Below are 19,289 nucleotides of genomic sequence, written 5' to 3'. Positions count from 1 at the left end.
ATTCAAAGCTCATCACTGATGGGCATGAGGTCATTTAAAAACCCGGAAGGGTGCTGGGTTTAGAATTTGGAATTTCTGAGGCCTCTTTGGCTACTCTGCCATTTTGTTTCTAAGAACACTCTAATTTTAGCTTTAAGGGCTTTCCTTTACTGGTTCTCAGCCCACTGTATCTGCGCCTGAACTAAGCAAGGCCTCTCCCTTCTCAGATGGTTTTTCTCTCACTATCTCTTCCTCCTCTGGGACTGGCCTAGTTTGCTTTTGGGTTGAGTAGGCAGAGGCTCTCTGCCTCAAGGCTCTTTCCTTCAGATCTACTCTAGCATTTCCGCCCCTCTGTGCTAAGCAGGGTCATAATCTTTGCCTCAGGGTTCCTGGCTACAGAGCCTCATCCTTGCTGAAGGGAGGGTGAATAGAGAGCCAGAGTTCTGCATTTGTCATCTGTGTCTCAATTATAGGAGGGTAGAATATGAACTCTAAAAGAAACTTCCCCTCTGCTTTTCTTGGTCTGGCTTGTCCAAAAACTGATGGACTTACTTTTCCTTTGGAGTGGTCTACCTCCTCCTTTCACTATGCATTTGCAGCCACATGAACATTCCTTCTCACAGGAAAGCAGCCCAAGCCTCCTAGTCACTCCCTGACTCACATATAAAATATGGCTAAGATGACATCATTTACTCACTAGGACTGAAAAAAGATTTCGACTGTTGAAATGAATAGAATTTGCCTTTGGGGCGCCTGTGTGACTCAGTCAAGCATCCAACTCTTTTTTTTTTTTTTAAAGATTTTATTTATTTATTTGACAGACAGAGATCACAAGTAGGCAGAGAGGCAGGCAGAGAGAGGGGGGGAGCAGTCTCCCTGCAGAGCAGAGAGCCCTATGTGGGGCTCGATCCCAGGACTCTGGGATCATGACCTGAGCCGAAGGCTCAGGCTTTAACCCACTGAGCCACCCAGGCGCCCCAAGCATCCAACTCTTGATTTCAGCTCAGGTTATGATCTCAAGGTTGTGAGATCCATACCCAGCATGGAGACCGCTTAACATTCTCTGTCTCCCACTACCTCTGTCTGCCCCTGCCCCAACACTCCCACACATACTTACTCTCTCTCTCCCCCTCCAAAAAAATTTTTAAAAAAATTACCTTTAAATTTAAAACACTCCATATAAAAAAAAAACAAACACCCATGTCTTGGCAACATATTCTGAAAGACTTTTGTGGGGCGCCTGGGTGGCTCAGTGGGTTAAAGCCTCTGCCTTCAGCTCATGTCATGGTCTCAGGGCCCTGGGATCGAGCCCCGCATCAGGCTCTCTGCTCGGCGGGGAGCCTGCTTCTCTCTCTCTCTCTCTCTCTCGGTCTGCCTCTCTGCCTACTTGTGATCTCTCTCTCCATCAAATAAATAAATAAAAATCTTTAAAAATAAAAAAGAAAGACTTTTGTGACTAGAAGTGTGAAATTTAACAAGTAAAAATACAAATAACTTCAAATTTAACTGGGCATCCCCTATTTTATCTGGCAATCCTACTTCTAAATCCAACAGAACATAGTACAGATTATGTAACACCTGTTAGCAGATGTTACTGTTTTGTGTCTGGTTGTGATAGAAGATGGTTATTAAAATGTTTTCACTAGTTTTTTTGTTTGTAACTGCCATCATGAATCAAGTGTTTAATTATTAACTTCAAAGACACTGTCTTTTAAGGATAGTGAATTGCTTTTAGTATGTAAGCTTGTATGTCTAGTTCTCCTAATGAAGAATAAGGGGGAAAAAAACTCAACATGAATAGGATCTTGGAATTCTTTGTTGTTCTAGTTGACATAACTAGCAATGTTGTTAATGACGCAAATTCATTTTGTCCTCCTTATGCCCAGTTTTTTTAGTTATGTCTTTTTTATCAAACAAAAGTCTCTTTAATGATATACTCTTCCTCACTACCCCTTGTGGAAAGGCCGTTAGCTTCAAAGGTAGCCAGATGGTCATTCAGATCTCTGATACCATTTCAAGAGTACGTGAACCGGTTTGAACATATAACCTAACTACTCTGAGCTGCAGTTCACACTTCTGTAATAAAGGAGGTTGTTTTGAGGATAAAATGAGACAGTATGTGCAAGGATTTAGAATGATAGCTGGCAGATAATGAGCACTGACCAAGCATTAAATCTTGTTTTCCCTTTTTGTCTTTGCTGAACCCCCATAGCCATTTTTTTGTACCCTTTAATGGCATGCAGCACATTGCTGCATTGCAGTGTGGTTATATTGAATATATTTTTATCTTTCCTACCATTTTAAAAGATCCTTGAGGCCAGGGGATCCCATAGCAGTGGTGAAGTGGATCTGGGAGAGGGGAGGGGTGTAGCTCATCAGTTTATCTGCAAAAATAAAAATCCTTTCAGCCTCAGCAGAGGTTAAAATACAACTTTGCAAAATATGATAGAGCATGGAACTGTTAAGATATTTTTCCTACCCAGTGGGATATTTTTCTACTGAATAGGAGAACTAAATATTGAGGTAAACTTTCAGGAAAATGCCAGGCCTGTTAGTTAAAATACACGTACCTACTGAGCAATCTTTATGAACCTAAAAATCAGTAGTCAGCCTCCACTGACCAGTAAATACACATAGAAGAACTAATATCAGGGGCGCCTGGGTGGCTCAGTGGGTTAAACCTCTGCCTTCGGCTCGGGTCATGATCTCAGGGTCCTGGGATCGAGTCCGGCATCGGGCTTGCTGCTCGTCGGGGAGCCTGCTTCCTCCTCTCTCTCTCTGGCCTACTTGTGATCTCTCTCTGTCAAATAAATAAATAAAATTAAAACAAAAAAAAAGAAGAAGAACTAATATCCACTGGAGGAATTACATAATCTCAAAAGTCTTCACTTGAAATAATATTACTTTAGCTTTTAAAATACCTTCAAATGCATTATCTTCTCTGATTTCACAAATCACCTATGGGCAAAAGTAAATATTGTTAACTTCATCTAATAGACAAGAAAATGAATGCCCAGTGTGATTAGGTAGTCCAAGTGTATCAACTAATTAAACGCTAAAGAATGTCTTCTGAAATCTAGTCAATACCATGACATCATATTTCTCTCCCAGTTGCAAAGAGAAACTTTTGAATAGTCCATGGTCCCAGTGGTATCAGCATCACAGATGTATTTTATTTTGCTGTCTTTTAAAAACTAAAGACAACCAGTCCTCAGAATGCACAATAACGTAGCACATATTGTAAGTGACTCTTCAGCTTCTACTTGATATAATTGGAGGTGCCAGGCCCCATGGCCACGTTAAAAGTATAAAAAGACTCTGAGTAGTGATGATCCCAAATTAGAGCAGTGGAAAAGTAAGTAGTTCTTTATTTAGTTATGGAGGCAACATTTCAGAAGACTTCCGTGTATCTGTATGTCATCAGTGTCTGTGGAAGTACATTTCCTTCTCTAACAACATTTTAAATGCCAGTTTTTACTCTACCAGCTGTATTTTTCTCAGAGCAATGAGAGAGAACAGAGCTTTCTCAGTTTTGTTTCCTCAGCAATTCCAGTCTTTCTCTCCTTCTCAGTACATAACTGCCCTTTCCTATTGTCTGAATTAATTGAGACTATTCAGCGTGAACTCTTTTCTCTTCCTACCTCTGTCTGGCAAAGTCACCTGTCCTCCCTTCTCTTCAGCTTGTCTGGGAGGAGGATGTGTTCCTTCTCCCCATGGGGCTGTCACCTGCTCCTGCTCCTTGGTTTGCCCCTTGACAGCCCCTCCAGTGATGTTCTCAGTTCTCCTCTTACAGCTTCTGTTTCTCCCTCGTAGCTTATTAGCAAACTGTCTTTAAAACACAAACACACACAACCTCTCAAACTATAGAGTTCCCTTTTATTTTGGTCTTTGCAGAATTTATCAAAAGAATTGTTTGCACTCTTGGCCGTGGTTTTCCCCTCTAATTCCCTGTAGCCTAATTTATATTTCAGTATCCTATGGGAACTGCTGTCCTATAGGTCACATGCAAATTATCAGATCAACAAGATCTTTCATTAATCCTTAGCGTCTGAGTTTTGGGGTTTGAGAACCCATTCATCTTCCCCCTTCATAATTCTTTTTTGGGTTTTTTTTGTTTTGTTTTTTTGTTTTTGCTATTCTCTATTTTCCCCAGCTTTATTGAGATACAATTAACATAATAATTCTTTTATTTAAATATATAAGTTTTAATGAGATGTAATTTACATACTGTAAAATTTATTCTTTTAAATTATATATTCAGTGGATTTTAGTACATTCACAAGGTTGTGCAACCATTACTACTATCTGATTCCCAAATTTTCACACCCCCCCCAAAAAGAAACCCCCTACTCGTTAGCAGTCAATGTGTTTTATCTCCTCCCTCTAGCTTCTGGCAACCGCTAATCAATTTTGTCTCTATAGTGTTGCCTTTTCTGAGCATTTCATATAAGTGATTCGTACAATGTGTGGTCTTTGTGACTGACTTCTTTCACTTAGCATGTTCTCAGGGTTCAACCATGTTATGGAATCTGTCAATATTTCATTCCATTTTATGGCTGAGTAATAGTCTATAATATGGATAGACCACATTTTCTTCATTCATTCATCAGTTGATGGACATGTGGGCTATTTCCATCTTTTGGTTATTAAGACTAAAGCTGCTATGAGCATTCATGTTCAACCGTTTGTATGGACATATGTCTTCATTTCTCTTGGGTATATACCTAGGAGTGGAATCTCTGAGTCACATGGTTATTCGATGTTCAACATTTTCTAGAAGTCTTTCAACTTCTGTTGCTGTGCATTGTCTTCCTTTTTGCTTTCTCACCTCCGAACAAAATGTAGATGTTCTCTAAGTCTGGATCTTCCCCCTCTTTTTACTCTTCACGAGCAATCTAATACTTCCCTTTGTCCTAAATGCTGTCTAATCTCTTACTTTGGGGTATCTGTTTTCAGCCCAGTCACTCTGAACCTAGAGCTCTGTGTTATTGGTATATACTAAAGAAATCTTCTGGTTATCCTGCCATCAGGTAAACAGCATCATCTTTTCTCTAAAAGCCTTCTTTTCTCTAAAACTTTAATCTAAGTTCACCATTTCCAGCAGTGGAATAGCTATTCTTCCAGTTACTCTTGACTTAAAATTTTGAAGTTACCGTTTACCCCTTCCCAGAAGCCCTTACTCCATGCCCAGTTACTAAGTCCTGCCATTCCACTTTGACAGGACCTCTTGTGATGCTCAGTTTTAATTAAAGGAGTTCTTATCTCACATTTGGACAGTTGCTCGTACCTTTTAGCTGGTCTTTCTACCTCACGCTTTTATCTTTCCTCATTCTCTCCATCACTTTTCATCTGTCCTTCACAACAGGACCTCAGTATTGTCAGGCTTATCTCATCGTTTGCAGATTTAGCAACATCTGCCTTTACCTTCTAAATAATATGGAGACTTTTTTCCATTGAGTGTTGAGTTATGTCCATTCATTAGCTCCAACCCACTTTCCCATGATGTGTAACTAGCTCCTAAGCTAAGCGCATGCTTTATCCAAGATTAGTTACTCTTCAGTGTGTGTGTATGATCCCACATATTGTTTGCCTCTGCTTGGTGTGGCCATGTTCTCTCACCTTTATGAGATGAACTATTTGTCTGTAAGTTCATCCCAGTTTATATCCCCATAAAAATTTATGTGAACTTCCCAACTGAAAATAATTTCTTCAACTTATGAACCCCTGAAATGTTTTAAAAACGTTTTTATGACCTTTTGACTTTAAACCAAATGTTTCTTATTAGACACAAAATCTTTGAAGGTAAAAACAAAGTCACATCACCTAACTCCTTCTTCCACAAGTGTGTGGTGCTTAATTCTTTGCTTGGTACATGGGACAAACTTGTAAAAAAAAACTTTAATGACAAGTAATTTTTTGATATATTTTATTACTTTCCCAAATTCTACCTTTGTTGCAATTTTATTATTAAATTGAGGAGGAAATCCAGAATACAGGATTCAAATAATTGTTTACTTTCAGATATTATACTATAATTTAGTAGCATGTATTTTCAGTTAGTATCTAGTGTGCTAGTTGACAGTATAACAATGTAGCAGTAATAGGTCTTCAGTCCATATCCAAACTAAAGATGGTTATTGGCCTCATAATGAGGAAAAAAAGCAACTGTGGGTATGTGAGAAATAAAAACTAAATCCAAAGTACGTTTGGAAAAATAATAAAATATTTTATAGCAGAGAAAAATAACTGAGAGAATGCCCATAAACCATTTAGTTCCTAGAACATGTACCATAATAAAGAAATATTGTAAAAATCTCAATTTTAACAATTTTAATAAAATTAGTTCCAATTCCTCTTTACCTTTCATACTTGGGACTTTTGAAGTTAGACAGAATTCCTTAATTTGTGAACAGGAATTGCATTTATGTTGCTATAGATTATTTTAATGTTCTTTATGGGTTCCGGTAGCAATTCATTATTATTAGTAGCAGAATAAGAAAGAAAATAGAAATATGAATACCAGGCTGCTTAGTATTATTTACTGTAGCCTATGGAATGCCAGCTCTGAGGAAGAGAATGTGTTCATCCCATTAAACTGAATATATGATTCTAGACCTGAAAAAAACGAAACCTGTCTTAGCCATTAGTTACCATTAATTCACAGGCTTATTTTATGGAAGGGTCGCTGAGCTGATCTGGGAGTTTGGAGCCGTCCTGAAAGATACTGAATATTGGGTTTGTATCTGAACCTTGAGAATTTTGTTAGAACTTCTGAGGATGATTTAAGAATCCATTGCATCACTTACTCAGTACCTCTGTTGCCTTCCTTTGAACTTACATCATGAATGCTGAGCCAAACAGCCTGACATTTGGTTGGTAAATAGGATACTTTTAATGAATTACTCACTCTTATTATAGTACCATGAAGTTAAAGAGCTTAGCTTCTCAGTTTGCCTCCCCTAGTAGTCCACACTGTGAACACAATATATCCACACATTTATTCTTTAACTTTATGTAAGATATACTGTGGGGAAAAAAAAATTATTGTAAAAAAATATTTTTTTAGCAGTTAGTTTTTTTCCCCAACAAACTTAGTCTAATTATGGATCAGCCGTGATAAAATGAAAGGTCAATAGCTACAGATGCATAATTTCACTCTGATAGATTGCTGTTTGAAAATAGGATATGACAATTAGATGATTAATTTTCTTCTATTAAATAGCATTATGAGACTTCAGATTATATTTATCAGTATATTCTCTTTAGTGGGAACATAATGCGAGGAAAGGCCAAACAGAACAGGAATTTTGTGGAAGGATCCGAATACGCTTTTTATCAACCATACTTGGGAAAATAATTAGACAATGAAATTCTGTTTGAAAACTTATTTTTACGTTCAGTATTCAAAGTAACATGTTAAAGACATTATAAGTTAAAGGTTAAAATGTGTGAGTATGAGGAGCAAAATTCTGAATGTCCTGCTGGCATTTTTTTTTTCTTTCTTTTTTTTTTTTGGTTCTGGTTATCTGCAAAGTATACACCCCTTGTCAGTATAACTAGGGAGTGCCTGTGTAAACATTCTTGTTTTGCCTGTTCCACATAATCGTTTCTTGTATCATATTTCTTCTGACCTCGCTATCTGAAACCAATTACAGGAGATCCATTTGGGCTGCATCTATTTTCATAAGAAGACTAGGCAGCAGTGTTTTTCTCAGAGATGAATATCAACATCAAATATGCTTCTGAGTGCTTTGTTATTTATGTTTCAGAGAGATTTTGTAGCCTTCAGCTCTCAAGAATGTGTCATGCTGTGCTGTTTATACATTGAAGATATTAATGGGTGTAGATGTCATTTTTCATTTTAATGTCTCAAATGCAACAGGCTGATAGGTTAAGCATTCCTATTTTTATGGGGAGAGATATGAGTGATGTCTGTTTTCTCCCAAAATATACATATATTTACTTTGAAAAAAAAGTTATTTATAAACGTTAGAATACTCAACATTTTTTGTTTCACTGGGTGTTTCTAAGCTATTCTCAAACAATTGAAGTCATGGTGAAAGTTTTCAGTGTTCTTCAAGAAGAAAACAGTATTGATCTGACAGGTTACAAAGCTTTTTTACTCTTAATTCTCAAAATGACCTCCTCACTAGAGTTACTCTCTGTGTATGAGAACCATAGGTAGCATAAAGTTACTATGTTGTGGAAGGGTGATATGAACTTTTGTTTTTCTTGCAGAATTTTAGTTATTTGAAATTAGATAGTAACTTTTAGGAATGGTGTTTTCCATAATATTTTTCAAGTTTTTATTTAAATTCCGGTTAGTTAACATAAAATGTAACACATTTTTTAAAGCAAGATGCACTGAGTTCTGAAAAACTTGCACATTCCCACACACCTCTGCAGCCTAACAAAAAACATATCTTTAATCTATTAGAAAGATTTTTATTCATCTTTTCAAGATATTTTAATTTAATCTGATTCCAATTTTTAAAATGTCCTACCTTAATTTTTTTTAACTTTACTAAAATTAGATCACTTCATTAAGTAAAGTGCGCTCTTAATTCAAAACAAATGTGTTTTTGGAAACTAAATATGGTTTGGCTGCCTTAGAAACCTCTTTCTTGTTGTTCCCCAGAATCACACTCAGTCATTATTAAGGAGATTTTGTAAACATCTCTTCCTTTTTGTTCCAAGTTTTTTTCTGTTTTGTTTTGTTTTTGCAGAGTGTGATCGTATAAACAGCGCATAGAACTTAATGCCTGGCCCTGGAATTTATCTTTTCTATTTACCAATTGAAGTGGGCAAGTGATTTTCAAATTAATATTTTATGTAATTTGACACCTAACACCTTCTGTTGATGAAAGTATCTTATCTCATAATCTTTCATCTTTTGCATCGCTACAGTAATAAATTACAAAGATGAACTAAATGTCTCTGAGCAATTGTTTATTGAAATTCAGTCCTAAAATGGTATCCAGAATACTGGGGATAAAAATGCCACATGATGCCTGTAGTGAGAATGCAAACTGCCAAAGATTCCTGCCTGAGAGTTTTAAATCATCCTGATCTCGGGGAGTTGTTTTTTGTCCTCCCACCTCTGTGTTTACTATTGTAGTCTCTACTGCTACTAAAAGAATGCCGAGATAGGCAAGTGGTCCATTTTCATAAGAATTTGTATTGAAAGATGATCCTGGACTATTTTTAAAGATTTCTCTAAATGTATATGGAAACCAAGGTACTTTAAAACTTTAACTTGGGGCGCCTGGGTGGCTCAGTGGGTTAAGTCGCTGCCTTCGGCTCAGGTCATGATCTCAGGGTCCTGGGATCGAGTCCCACATCGGGCTCTCTGCTCAGCGGAGAGCCTGCTCCCCTTCCTCTGTCTCTGCCTGCCTCTCTTGTGATTTCTCTCTGTCAAATAAATAAATAAAATCTTTTTAAAACAAACAAACAAACAAACAAAACTTTAACTGACCATTGGTCATACTCCATTATAATTACTACTCCTTTATGAACAGTGTATATGCATGCTTTTGTCCAGTGAAATTTTTGTGAGCTGCAGATGTAATAGATCTAATTTTCCAGTGTCTTTCTTTCTTTTTTTTTTTTTTAAGATTTTTTATTTATTTATTCCACAGACAGAGATCACAAGTAGGCAAAGAGACAGGCAGAGAGAGAGGAGGAAGCAGGTGATCTGCTGAGCAGAGAGCCCGATGCGGGGCTCGATCCCAGGACCCTGGGATCATGACCCGAGCCGAAGGCAGAGGCTTTAACCCACTGAGCCACCCAGGTGCCCCTCCAGTGTCTTTCTATAGCCACGGATGTTACATATTCCATTGGATTACTTGTTTGGGTTGAGCCAAATGAACATCATGCAGGGTGATAAAATGAATAGTCCAAGAGCCTGAAATTTTGACCAAACTGTGCTACTGCCTTGAACTTTAATCAAATTATCATCGTATTGCTTCTTCAGTTACTTGTCTATAGGATATGAAGCCTAGGCTAAACAATCGGTAAGGCTTGTGTCCAGCTCTAGAATTTTCAGTTTGTTTGTGATAACTGATCAGATGATCAGAGTGTTACAAGAGTTTAGAGTTCCATCAGGTATTGGTAGAGTACATGGTGAAACCCAAGTCAAGGACGGCAGAAACACTTAGCCACAAAAACAATGCACGTTCGGTGGTAGTTGTTCCATTCAAACACTTACAAATTCAAACATGGAAAGATTATATTGTAGTTTTTCCTTTAGGTTTTGATGAATGAATATTGTCTCTTTACAGGTGAAAATAATTCATCATGGGGCCATGTGTCTCCTTTACTAGAGTTTTACTCATTGTCATCTAATGGTTTCTTTGATGGAACAGAAACAGTATGGCACTCTGGCCTGGAAGCAGGAGACCTTGAACAAAACACTTGATACTCTAGACCTCATTATTCTCATTTGCTAAACTGAGAGCATTGGAGTAGATGATTTCTAAGAGTGCTTTCGGTCCCAGCCAGTCATGATTTCAAGATTCAGAACTGTGCTCATGAGAATCCTTTAAGAATAATAAATGGCTACAGAATAAATATAAACTAACTAAGGCTCCATGTATACAAAATAAACTAATGAACTCAAAGGGGAAAAAACAATCTTGTGAAAAAAATTAGGCAAAATTTGAGTGGATTTTGGGATCAAAGGTGAAAATAGATGACTGATTTTTTTTTTTTGAGAGTTTTACATAGACATAACACAGCCTAAGTCACACTATAGTAATTTCCACTTGAAAAATGTCATTTGGAGTTATTTCATAGGTTGCAAGTAAAAAAGGAGAGCAGTATTATTTAGAATAGTAACTGAAATATTTTAAACTAAGTTTTGCGATAATAAAGTATTTGTGGAATTTTTTATTTGGTCTTTCTTTTTTTTCAAAGTGAACTTTCTAATAAAATTGCCTGTGTTCACTGGAATGTGCCATCCTTAGAAACACTTAGGTTGTTAATTTCTTGAAAAATTGAAGGAAAAAAAAAAAAGATTGCTGTGACTGAGTGTGTCTCCCAATTTAAGAAGTGTGCTTTACAAACTGTGCCAGATCCTGCTCCGGGAAGACAAATCAGTGTTGTTAGGGGACGGTGCTAGTTCCTTCAGTGTGTTTACTCTGGTTTCTATGTCTGCCTGCCTTCTCAGAAAACTTGCTTGGAGCCAGACTGTAGCAGCCCTCTCTCTGTCTTTTCATAATTGATCAGGGGATGACTGCCTTCCCTGAGGGTTAAGACGTGGCAACTTTTTCTGTTTGCCCAGCATCTCAATGCAGTAGTTCAAACATTGTTCACACCAGCTGGCAGTGTAATGCCATATGCACATCTTGTCAAAGCAACTGTTGTCATGGATACTAGAAACTCTCTTAAAAACCAGATCATTGATTCCAATCAAAATTGTACTTTTTATCAGCTTGGAATCTCAATTATTATAGTAGAATATTGATCTAAGATATTTCTCCCATCGTGAAGAATTTACCTCGTATTCTAAAACACTGAAAAACAGAGGAGGGCAGTGATTTATTTTAGTCATATATGCTGAAAAATTTCATCTTTAGTGTTCATTGAACTCAGTTATTGAGAGAAAAAAATGAGTTGGCAAAGTAGAGGCTGTTAAAAAGTTTTTTTTTTCCTTCAGTTTACACTGCTGCTTTTAAAACATCTCAATATGTATTTTTATGGCATTCATTTTATATAAGTTTATATAATACACTCATCAAGCTGTCCCTCCTCCTGTAAAAGAAACGCTTACATTAATTTCTTATGTTAAGTTTTATTTTCCTGAATGGGGAAAAAGAAAACATAAAAATAAATGAAAACATCTTCTATTTTGATTGGTATTCTGTCACACATAGAAACAAACCTGATTGGTTGAGTGGTAATTTCTTTGTTCTCTGATTTTGCTAAGAATGCAAATGAAAACCACTCAATTTTATTTGGCATTAAAACTGCACTTTATTTTGTCAAAGGAGAGGTTTCCCCTTGAATTGTAAGTACAAAAAAAATGTTTTTAATCTTTAGTGAAAATCCTTATTAATTCACTTTCAAGATAATCTGATGTTGATTTGTCAAATTTAATTACAGCTTCCGGTAACACTTGAAGTCTACTGCTTTTGCTTCAAAATTGTAATATGAAAATGCAAATTGAATGATAATTTAAAAGGGAGTGGGCATTTTAGTTGAACACTCAAAGACAAGTTCCTTGTGGAAATGAGGTTATTGATGCAGTTTATGATTTTTTCCTCTTTAAGCACTTTAAACAAATTAACTTTATTTCCTGCAGGATTACATGTATCTCCATGACTTTAAGTAAAGTTGTATATGTGTGATATGTGGAATTTTTATTTCACATTAGAAGATCTTTGATAATTCTTTCTAGAAAGGAGGATGGGAAAGGGGTTCTCATACATTGACGCATTTTACTATTAACCAAGGAATAATCAGATATTGATAATCAATTTACCTGTCAACAAAGTATTTAGATATTGCTCCCTTTTTACTTCTAGGCTCTCCAAGCAGCAAGACAACTTCTCTTACAGCAGCAAACAAGTGGATTGAAATCTCCTAAGAGCAGTGATAAACAGAGACCACTGCAGGTTAGTAAAGCATTCTTGTCCTTGGGATCTTATTTTAAAAAGATGCTCATAATGATAACAAATGTGCAGACCCAGTTGTCTATATTCAGAAAATTTTTACATTTGTATATGTCAGTAATTTTAATTCAAAGAGAGAGCTCATTTTATCTTCTTGAAAGGAAAACAAAATTTCTATTCCCATAGATTTCAAAAGTCTACAAGGTCACTTATTATAAAAATTATATAAAAAAACACATTTGGTAAACGTAGGCATGAGAAGTTTTGTATAAGACTCAACTTGTGGGATTTTAACAGAATTTTATTCACAAACAAGTTAAAGTAAAATGTGAAATTTCTTTAAAAGCAAAGCCATAGTAAGATGGCATGGAAGGAGACAAAGCAGTCTTAGACAACCCTCCGCAGTTGTATCCAAGTGACAAATGCAGAAATCCTCCAGAGTTGCCAAAAAAACTGTTTGAGTTTGCCAAGGAGTTATTGCTGTTGCTACAGTTATAAAAACACATTCTGGAGTTTGTTGTCCTTATTCACTATGTTTGTCCTGTGAAACTGATAGTATGTATGTCCTTTAAAGTAACTTTTTGTTACATAATATAACCATTGTTTTATATAATCTTACCCAGAGTACGGAGGACATTGTTTGGGGGGAAGAAACATTTTTAGGGCGTAATTATTAAATGTTTGGAAGGTAGAATCTGAGGGTTACATAAAACATCTTTCAAAATGTTTATCAGCTCTCTTGAAAGATAAGCAATGTTTTTTCCTGCATCATGTGCTATGTACATGTCTAATAAGACAAGCGTAGTTTGAAAAAAAGTAAGCATCTTTCTTGTTTCTTTATTTTACCAAAATAATCTTGGATTTTTTTTTTTAATGGCCTAGCTGTCTATTTTCATTTTCAGGTGTACTCCTAGAGGTTAGTAACTAAGTCTTACATATGATGGCCTCCTGAAGTTTAGTATGTATGGCAGGATTACAGGCTACTGATGTACACAATCCAGGAACTACTTATTATGTAAAAACTGGATTAAATTTTTGGTCCCTAGACAAACTTGAGATGAGAATATGTATTCTTGGGAACAAACCCATTTGTGGGAGGTGGGTGGGAAGAAGGAGGACTTGTGGAGAGGGGATGTGTTCCAGTAGTCTAAAGTTCAGCCGTCTGCCATGGTTGCAAAAGTTGTATTGAAACAGCCTGAGTTTAAGATTCTTATTTTTTTAAATAAATGTCACACTCTTTTGTTTAAACTAATCAGTAATTTTATGGTGACACACTTTCCTCACCATCATCTCTCCCCTAGTAATGCCAGTGATTGGAGTCTTTCCATCGGAATTGTCTAATTCCAAGACAGCCTCTCCATACATTTGCATGACAGAGAAAAATTTACATAGAAGTCACAGAAGATAGCAAATGCAATGTTTCCCTCACTGTGGCTTCAGAGGGAAATTTTGCACTGTTGTTGGTATAGCAAAGGGGGCTTAGATGCTGGCTGCATAAGCCAAATGTAGGAGTTTATTGTTTTGACTTTTGGAAAAACTCTACATACATATTGTCCTACTTCTGTTTTAACATGTCTCTGACAAAGTAGACAAAGTTGTTGTTCCTTCCTCCCCAAAGCTAAGTCCAGTAGAAGTTTCTTTATTGCTGGTTACCAGAGCATCTCTGGAAAGAATGGCTGGGCTTTAGTTTTTCTTTCTTTTTTTGTCTTTTTTCTTTTTCTTTTTTTTTTTTTTTTTTTTTTTTTGGTTGTTGTTGTTGTATTGGAAGGCAAGATTTGATACTTTGTTTAAATAAAATATACATACTTTTTCTTAGAAAATACATATAATGTAGGAATATTAATGATTCTAAAATCAGAAATTATTGCTCATGTACCAGATGTATAAATAAAACTTTGAGCAGAAGTCCTCAATTTTGTTATTTTATTGTGAAAGGGTGATTGAAAGGAATTTAAATACCTTTTAACAATTTCAGGTGCTAAACATTACTACAAAGACTTTTCTTGTGTCACTTATATTTAGTGTTTTATGATGCATATTAATATATCTCCATTGTATAAATTATAAAACTATAGCATTTTTTCATTATCTTGTATTTTAATGAGGTCTAATGCCAAAATGTCATAGGAATGAACAGTTGGTTTTTATGAATGAGAATTTAGAAATAATGAATGAAGACTTAGCTGTTTACCAAAATATACACTGCTATTAATATAATGTGAGCCTAAAGTTTTAGTTTTTCATAGTATTTGATATTTGATAAGTTTAGCAACTATAAACATTACTGGGATTGTGTTTAAAACCTAATAGCATTTTATACTAGTTTACATATGCTGTTAAATGAGGATATTAGGAAATGCTTATCCTTGCATCCTCAAATACTATTTAATGTGAATTGCATGCAATATTACCACTTATGTTAAAGAAACGGGTTGAATATTTTTGTTAAAAATTTTAACCATTTAGTATGAAATTAACACCTTAAAACTTTTATGATTTTCTCACAGTCTAGTTCTTTTTCTGCTTAACTAAGAGTTTAATCAATCTTTGAAAATAGAGTTGATGTAGATTATTTCTTAAAATTCATAAAGATAATTGGACATGTTTCAAAATCTGCACTTGCACAGGCTAGGTATTTGGTGCTGATAATAGATCATTGGTGATTTGTGCTTTTTCAGGCATAACACGTTTTTGGAGGACCAAAGGAGAGTATGCATTTTTCATTTTAAAATATAGTTTTGATGGAGAACTATTTCATAAAGTTTGAAAAAATACAATTTTTAAAAAATCTGTTTTGATGGCTCAAGTCACAAGAACAATATTAGGTCTTGTTACACTCAACTGATTTCTTTTAAATGTTGAGAAGAGGTAGCCAGATTTGAAGTGTGACATGGTAGAGAGTCTATTTCTAGCAGACTAGTAGTTATCTATTACTTTCTCATTTACATTTTTTCAGGGTTTTGTGCTACAGATGGCATAGATATTAGCCTATCTAATACAAAAATGGAAAGAAAAAATCACATCTGACAAGCTTGAGTATCGATTGTATAGTAATTTCACTTTCATGTACAGGTATCTGAATATATGTATTTGAAACATGTTTACATTTTCTATTCATTACATAAAACACCAGTTGAATAGGTTCAATCAGTAGGTACCTTGATCAATGACATATTGATGAATAATATATAAAGATTGTGATGCAAATGGGAGCTGATATCAACCTAAGCATTACCAGATGTTTCTTCTTTACATGCTTACTTTGTATCCCAGAAAACATACTATAACAGCTGAAGACAGCCTCTTATCTTGATTTCTGATATTTATTAATATCTACTCCTAACACTTCCTAAACTTAGTATCCCCATAGTGGTCCATAAAAAGAAAAGTTAGCCAAAGAGAATAAGTAATGCTTTCAATTTCATGAAACTAATTTCCAGATTAAATTGCTTTTACTCTATTTAACAACACACATGTACACAGAGACACACATTTGCATATGCATATGCACACATGCACACTTCCATAATCTGTAAATTTTCAATTTTTTTTTTGTAAAATACATTATCAGTTTTCTAGCCTATGACAAATCTACTTAATTTAGTTTAGGTATGAAAATTGGTCGCATTATTGTTCTTGTTACATTTACAGCCATGAGACAGACTTGTGGTTCTTCAACAGCTGTGCAGAGCAGAGACGTAAATTTAAGGTAAATGACATTGCTTTGCTATCTTAGATGAATATTAGTATATAGTATTGTAATCACTTCCTTCATTTTAGGTTAAAAATCTAAGGTTCTCTTTTCCAATAGGTAATTAAACTTTTTTAAAATAACTGTGTTGAAGATTGGAAGAATAAAAAGCAAAAGTGAATTAAACTTAGAGGTCTTATTCTGACTCTGCCACAAACTAGTTACATAAGTTTAAGGAAGCCACTCAACATTTTCTAAAATAAAGGCCTTGGGGGAATTGATCAGCAAAGTATTACAGTCTGTGCTTACAGATTTATTTTTTTTCAAGTAAGTTATAGGAATCTTAATTTTTCAGGAATAGCTGTTTCTTGCTGGGTTTTAACTTAAGAGTTAAGGAGGATGATTGTTTTTTTGTTTGTTTTCAGTTACAAAACACTTTTTAATTAACATACCATAGCCAAAAATAACGTTTTGGAATCAAAGTATTAAATCCCATATACATGGAAACCACTGTGCAAGTATCATTTATCATTATCTGGGGAAACTTCGTTCTGTTTAATGCCTTGAACTCATTTTATAAATTAATTTTAGGAGAAATACCAACTACACGAAGAATTATTTTACCTATGTATTTACTTTGATAATCTACATTAAAATATGTTGTGATATGATACAATTTAGCAAATTTCTACCTTTCTCTACTTCTTCAGTTCAAAATGCTAAAATTAACATCTGCTGACAAAACAAATTCTGAGTAAACTGATCAGCACTTCTAAAATTTCATGTTCTAGGAAAAAATCAAGAATAAGATATAAAATATGAATAATGAAATATATATCCTAGGAGAAAATACTAATTGTAGGTCTAGAATTAGACATTGATAAATATGTTTAGGAAATTATAAAAGTTCATGCATACATTGGTAAAGAATACTATTGAATATTTCCTCTTCAATGTAATTTCCAATTTCTAGTATGTAAGAATTAGAAGCTAAAACATGTTTTGTTTCAAAAACTGAAAGTAACATAATAAAGAAATTTGCAGTATGGTTTAAGTAGGGCAATGTACTGTGATGCAGAAAATTTAATAGTAGTTTAAGTTTTTTTTGTTATCTATATTTCCTGTGTATCAAAAAGTTAAGCAGTATCTCTAATACATTGTTTTGATATCATAAATTATAAATTTTAAAAAGTTTAACTTAAAAACTATTCACAAGGACTGATTATGCCTTGTATAGTTCTGATTTTCCCATTACAGTAGAGAACATTTCGTAAAAGGCAGCATGAAATAGGCAGTTTTACAAGAATGTTAGAGAACAAAATCTTTCCCAAAATATTGTGATGTTGCCACCTGTAGCCAGCTGCTCAAGGCTGACACCCTGTGGAAGAGGCTCTAGGATGTCCAGTCTATCACTGCTAAGTATCATTATGTGAAAAACTTGTGTATGAGCCAATCATGGCATGAAGGAAAAGAACATATGTTTTGAGTCTGAAGCCCACCTTGCTTTTAATCAGTTAGTAGGACTTTGGGTAGAGTCCTTGGAGTCCATCTCTTGGAGGCTTTTACCTCATCTCTAGAAATGGAATAAGGATACCTATCTTGTAAGATTGTTATGAAGACTAAAAAGAATATTATATAAAGTAACTAGCGTAAATCCTTGCACTTATAATGAGTTAGTAAGTAATTCCCACTATGATAAGCTCTAGAAAATTGGTATTTAATCCAAAGTTATAAATATTCTATAATATGGTTACTTTTGTTTGGCCATGATTTTCACTATTCACTACATATGCCTAATTTATAGGAAAGCAGCAGTGAGTGTTTTAGGTACTACTCAAGTATCTCTCCCTGCTAGAGACCCCCAAAGCATCCATATTTCACACTTGCCACACATAAACTTACATTTTAATGTTTATCTTTCCTACCAGACTCTGAGCTCTGTGACAGCAGGTACTATGAATGTCCTCATCTCTAGTGCCTAATGATGCCTGGTGAATAATAGAGCTCAATAAATACTTGTATAAATGCTATGAACCCTAAATGCCAAGCTAACAAGTATGGTTTGTATGGTTTAGGTAGCCAGGACCTTAAAGGCTTTTGATAAACAAGTGATATGATCAGAGCAATGTTTTGCGAAGATCTAGTCGACTATAGAGCATTTGGAGAATGTTTTGGGGGAGGGGAATTGAGAGGGATCTGGAATAAGGATAAACTTTTTAAAAATTGTTTAAGTAGGCATATGATGAATTGAGCCTTAGGCATGTTGAGTTTGAGCTAATGGCAAGAAAAGTAAGTTGAAATAGCAAACATTTAGAAAATTACAACTTGCCGGAGAGGTATATAGCCAGAGACAAATATTTGTGAAATAATCCAGAAGTGATAGAGAAATACGTGAAAGTGAAGATTTCTGGGAAAGATGATTTACCAAGAGGAGCTCAGTAATATCCACATTTTTTAGAGCAAGAAGTAAAAAGCAGAGGGGGGGAAAGGGGGAAAGGAAGAACCAAATTAGCATTTAATATATCAAGGAAGGTCAAGGAACAGAGCAGGTTTTAGAAGACGGAGCTCGTCAACCATAACAAGCAATGTTCATGAGGATGAGCATTTTCATACATACAATGTTGAATTGCAACATTGGTGATTTTTAATCTCCTTCTTTCTTTGTCATTCACCAGTAACTCTTAGGATCTGCAGTACTAAGGTGATCAATAATGAAGGGGGAGGGATATACTTTAATGTTAATGTTAAATAGAAAATTGAGAATCAGTAAATGTACTTTTATTTCTCAGATTTCTGTGTGTCTCTAATTGTATAAGTAAATGTATATTGCATATCTAATACTGAGTTCCCATAAATTAAATATGGAAGAAAACTGCTTTCGAGGAGGTTAAATTTTCTCTTTTCTTACCTACCCAAGCACATGTTTCATTGTGTAATCCATTAGGATTCTAAGAACATATTCCCTTGACTTCTCCATCTTAACTAAAGTGAGAGGAAGGAAGAAGTAG

General features: G+C 35.1%; 1 protein-coding gene across 9 annotated transcripts in view; it reads left to right on the top strand.

The window, feature by feature from the left end:
• FOXP2 (forkhead box P2) overlaps window positions 1-19,289 on the top strand; it is a 572,651-nt gene that overhangs the window by 402,606 nt on the left and 150,756 nt on the right. For 7 of the 9 annotated variants that reach the window (XM_046021111.1, XM_046021110.1, XM_046021114.1 and 4 more), the window contains one exon: window positions 12,504-12,593. In XM_046021111.1, coding sequence (XP_045877067.1) covers window positions 12,504-12,593 — 90 coding nt within the window. Of the gene's footprint in view, window positions 1-12,503; window positions 12,594-16,241; window positions 16,300-19,289 lie in introns of all 9 variants that reach the window. The other 2 variants (XM_046021116.1, XM_046021115.1) reach the window with 1 other exon arrangement.

Source organism: Meles meles, chromosome 10, assembly GCF_922984935.1.
Source record: "Meles meles chromosome 10, mMelMel3.1 paternal haplotype, whole genome shotgun sequence".
Taxonomy (NCBI): Eukaryota; Metazoa; Chordata; class Mammalia; order Carnivora; family Mustelidae; genus Meles; species Meles meles.
This window is presented reverse-complemented; position numbering and strand designations above follow the sequence as displayed.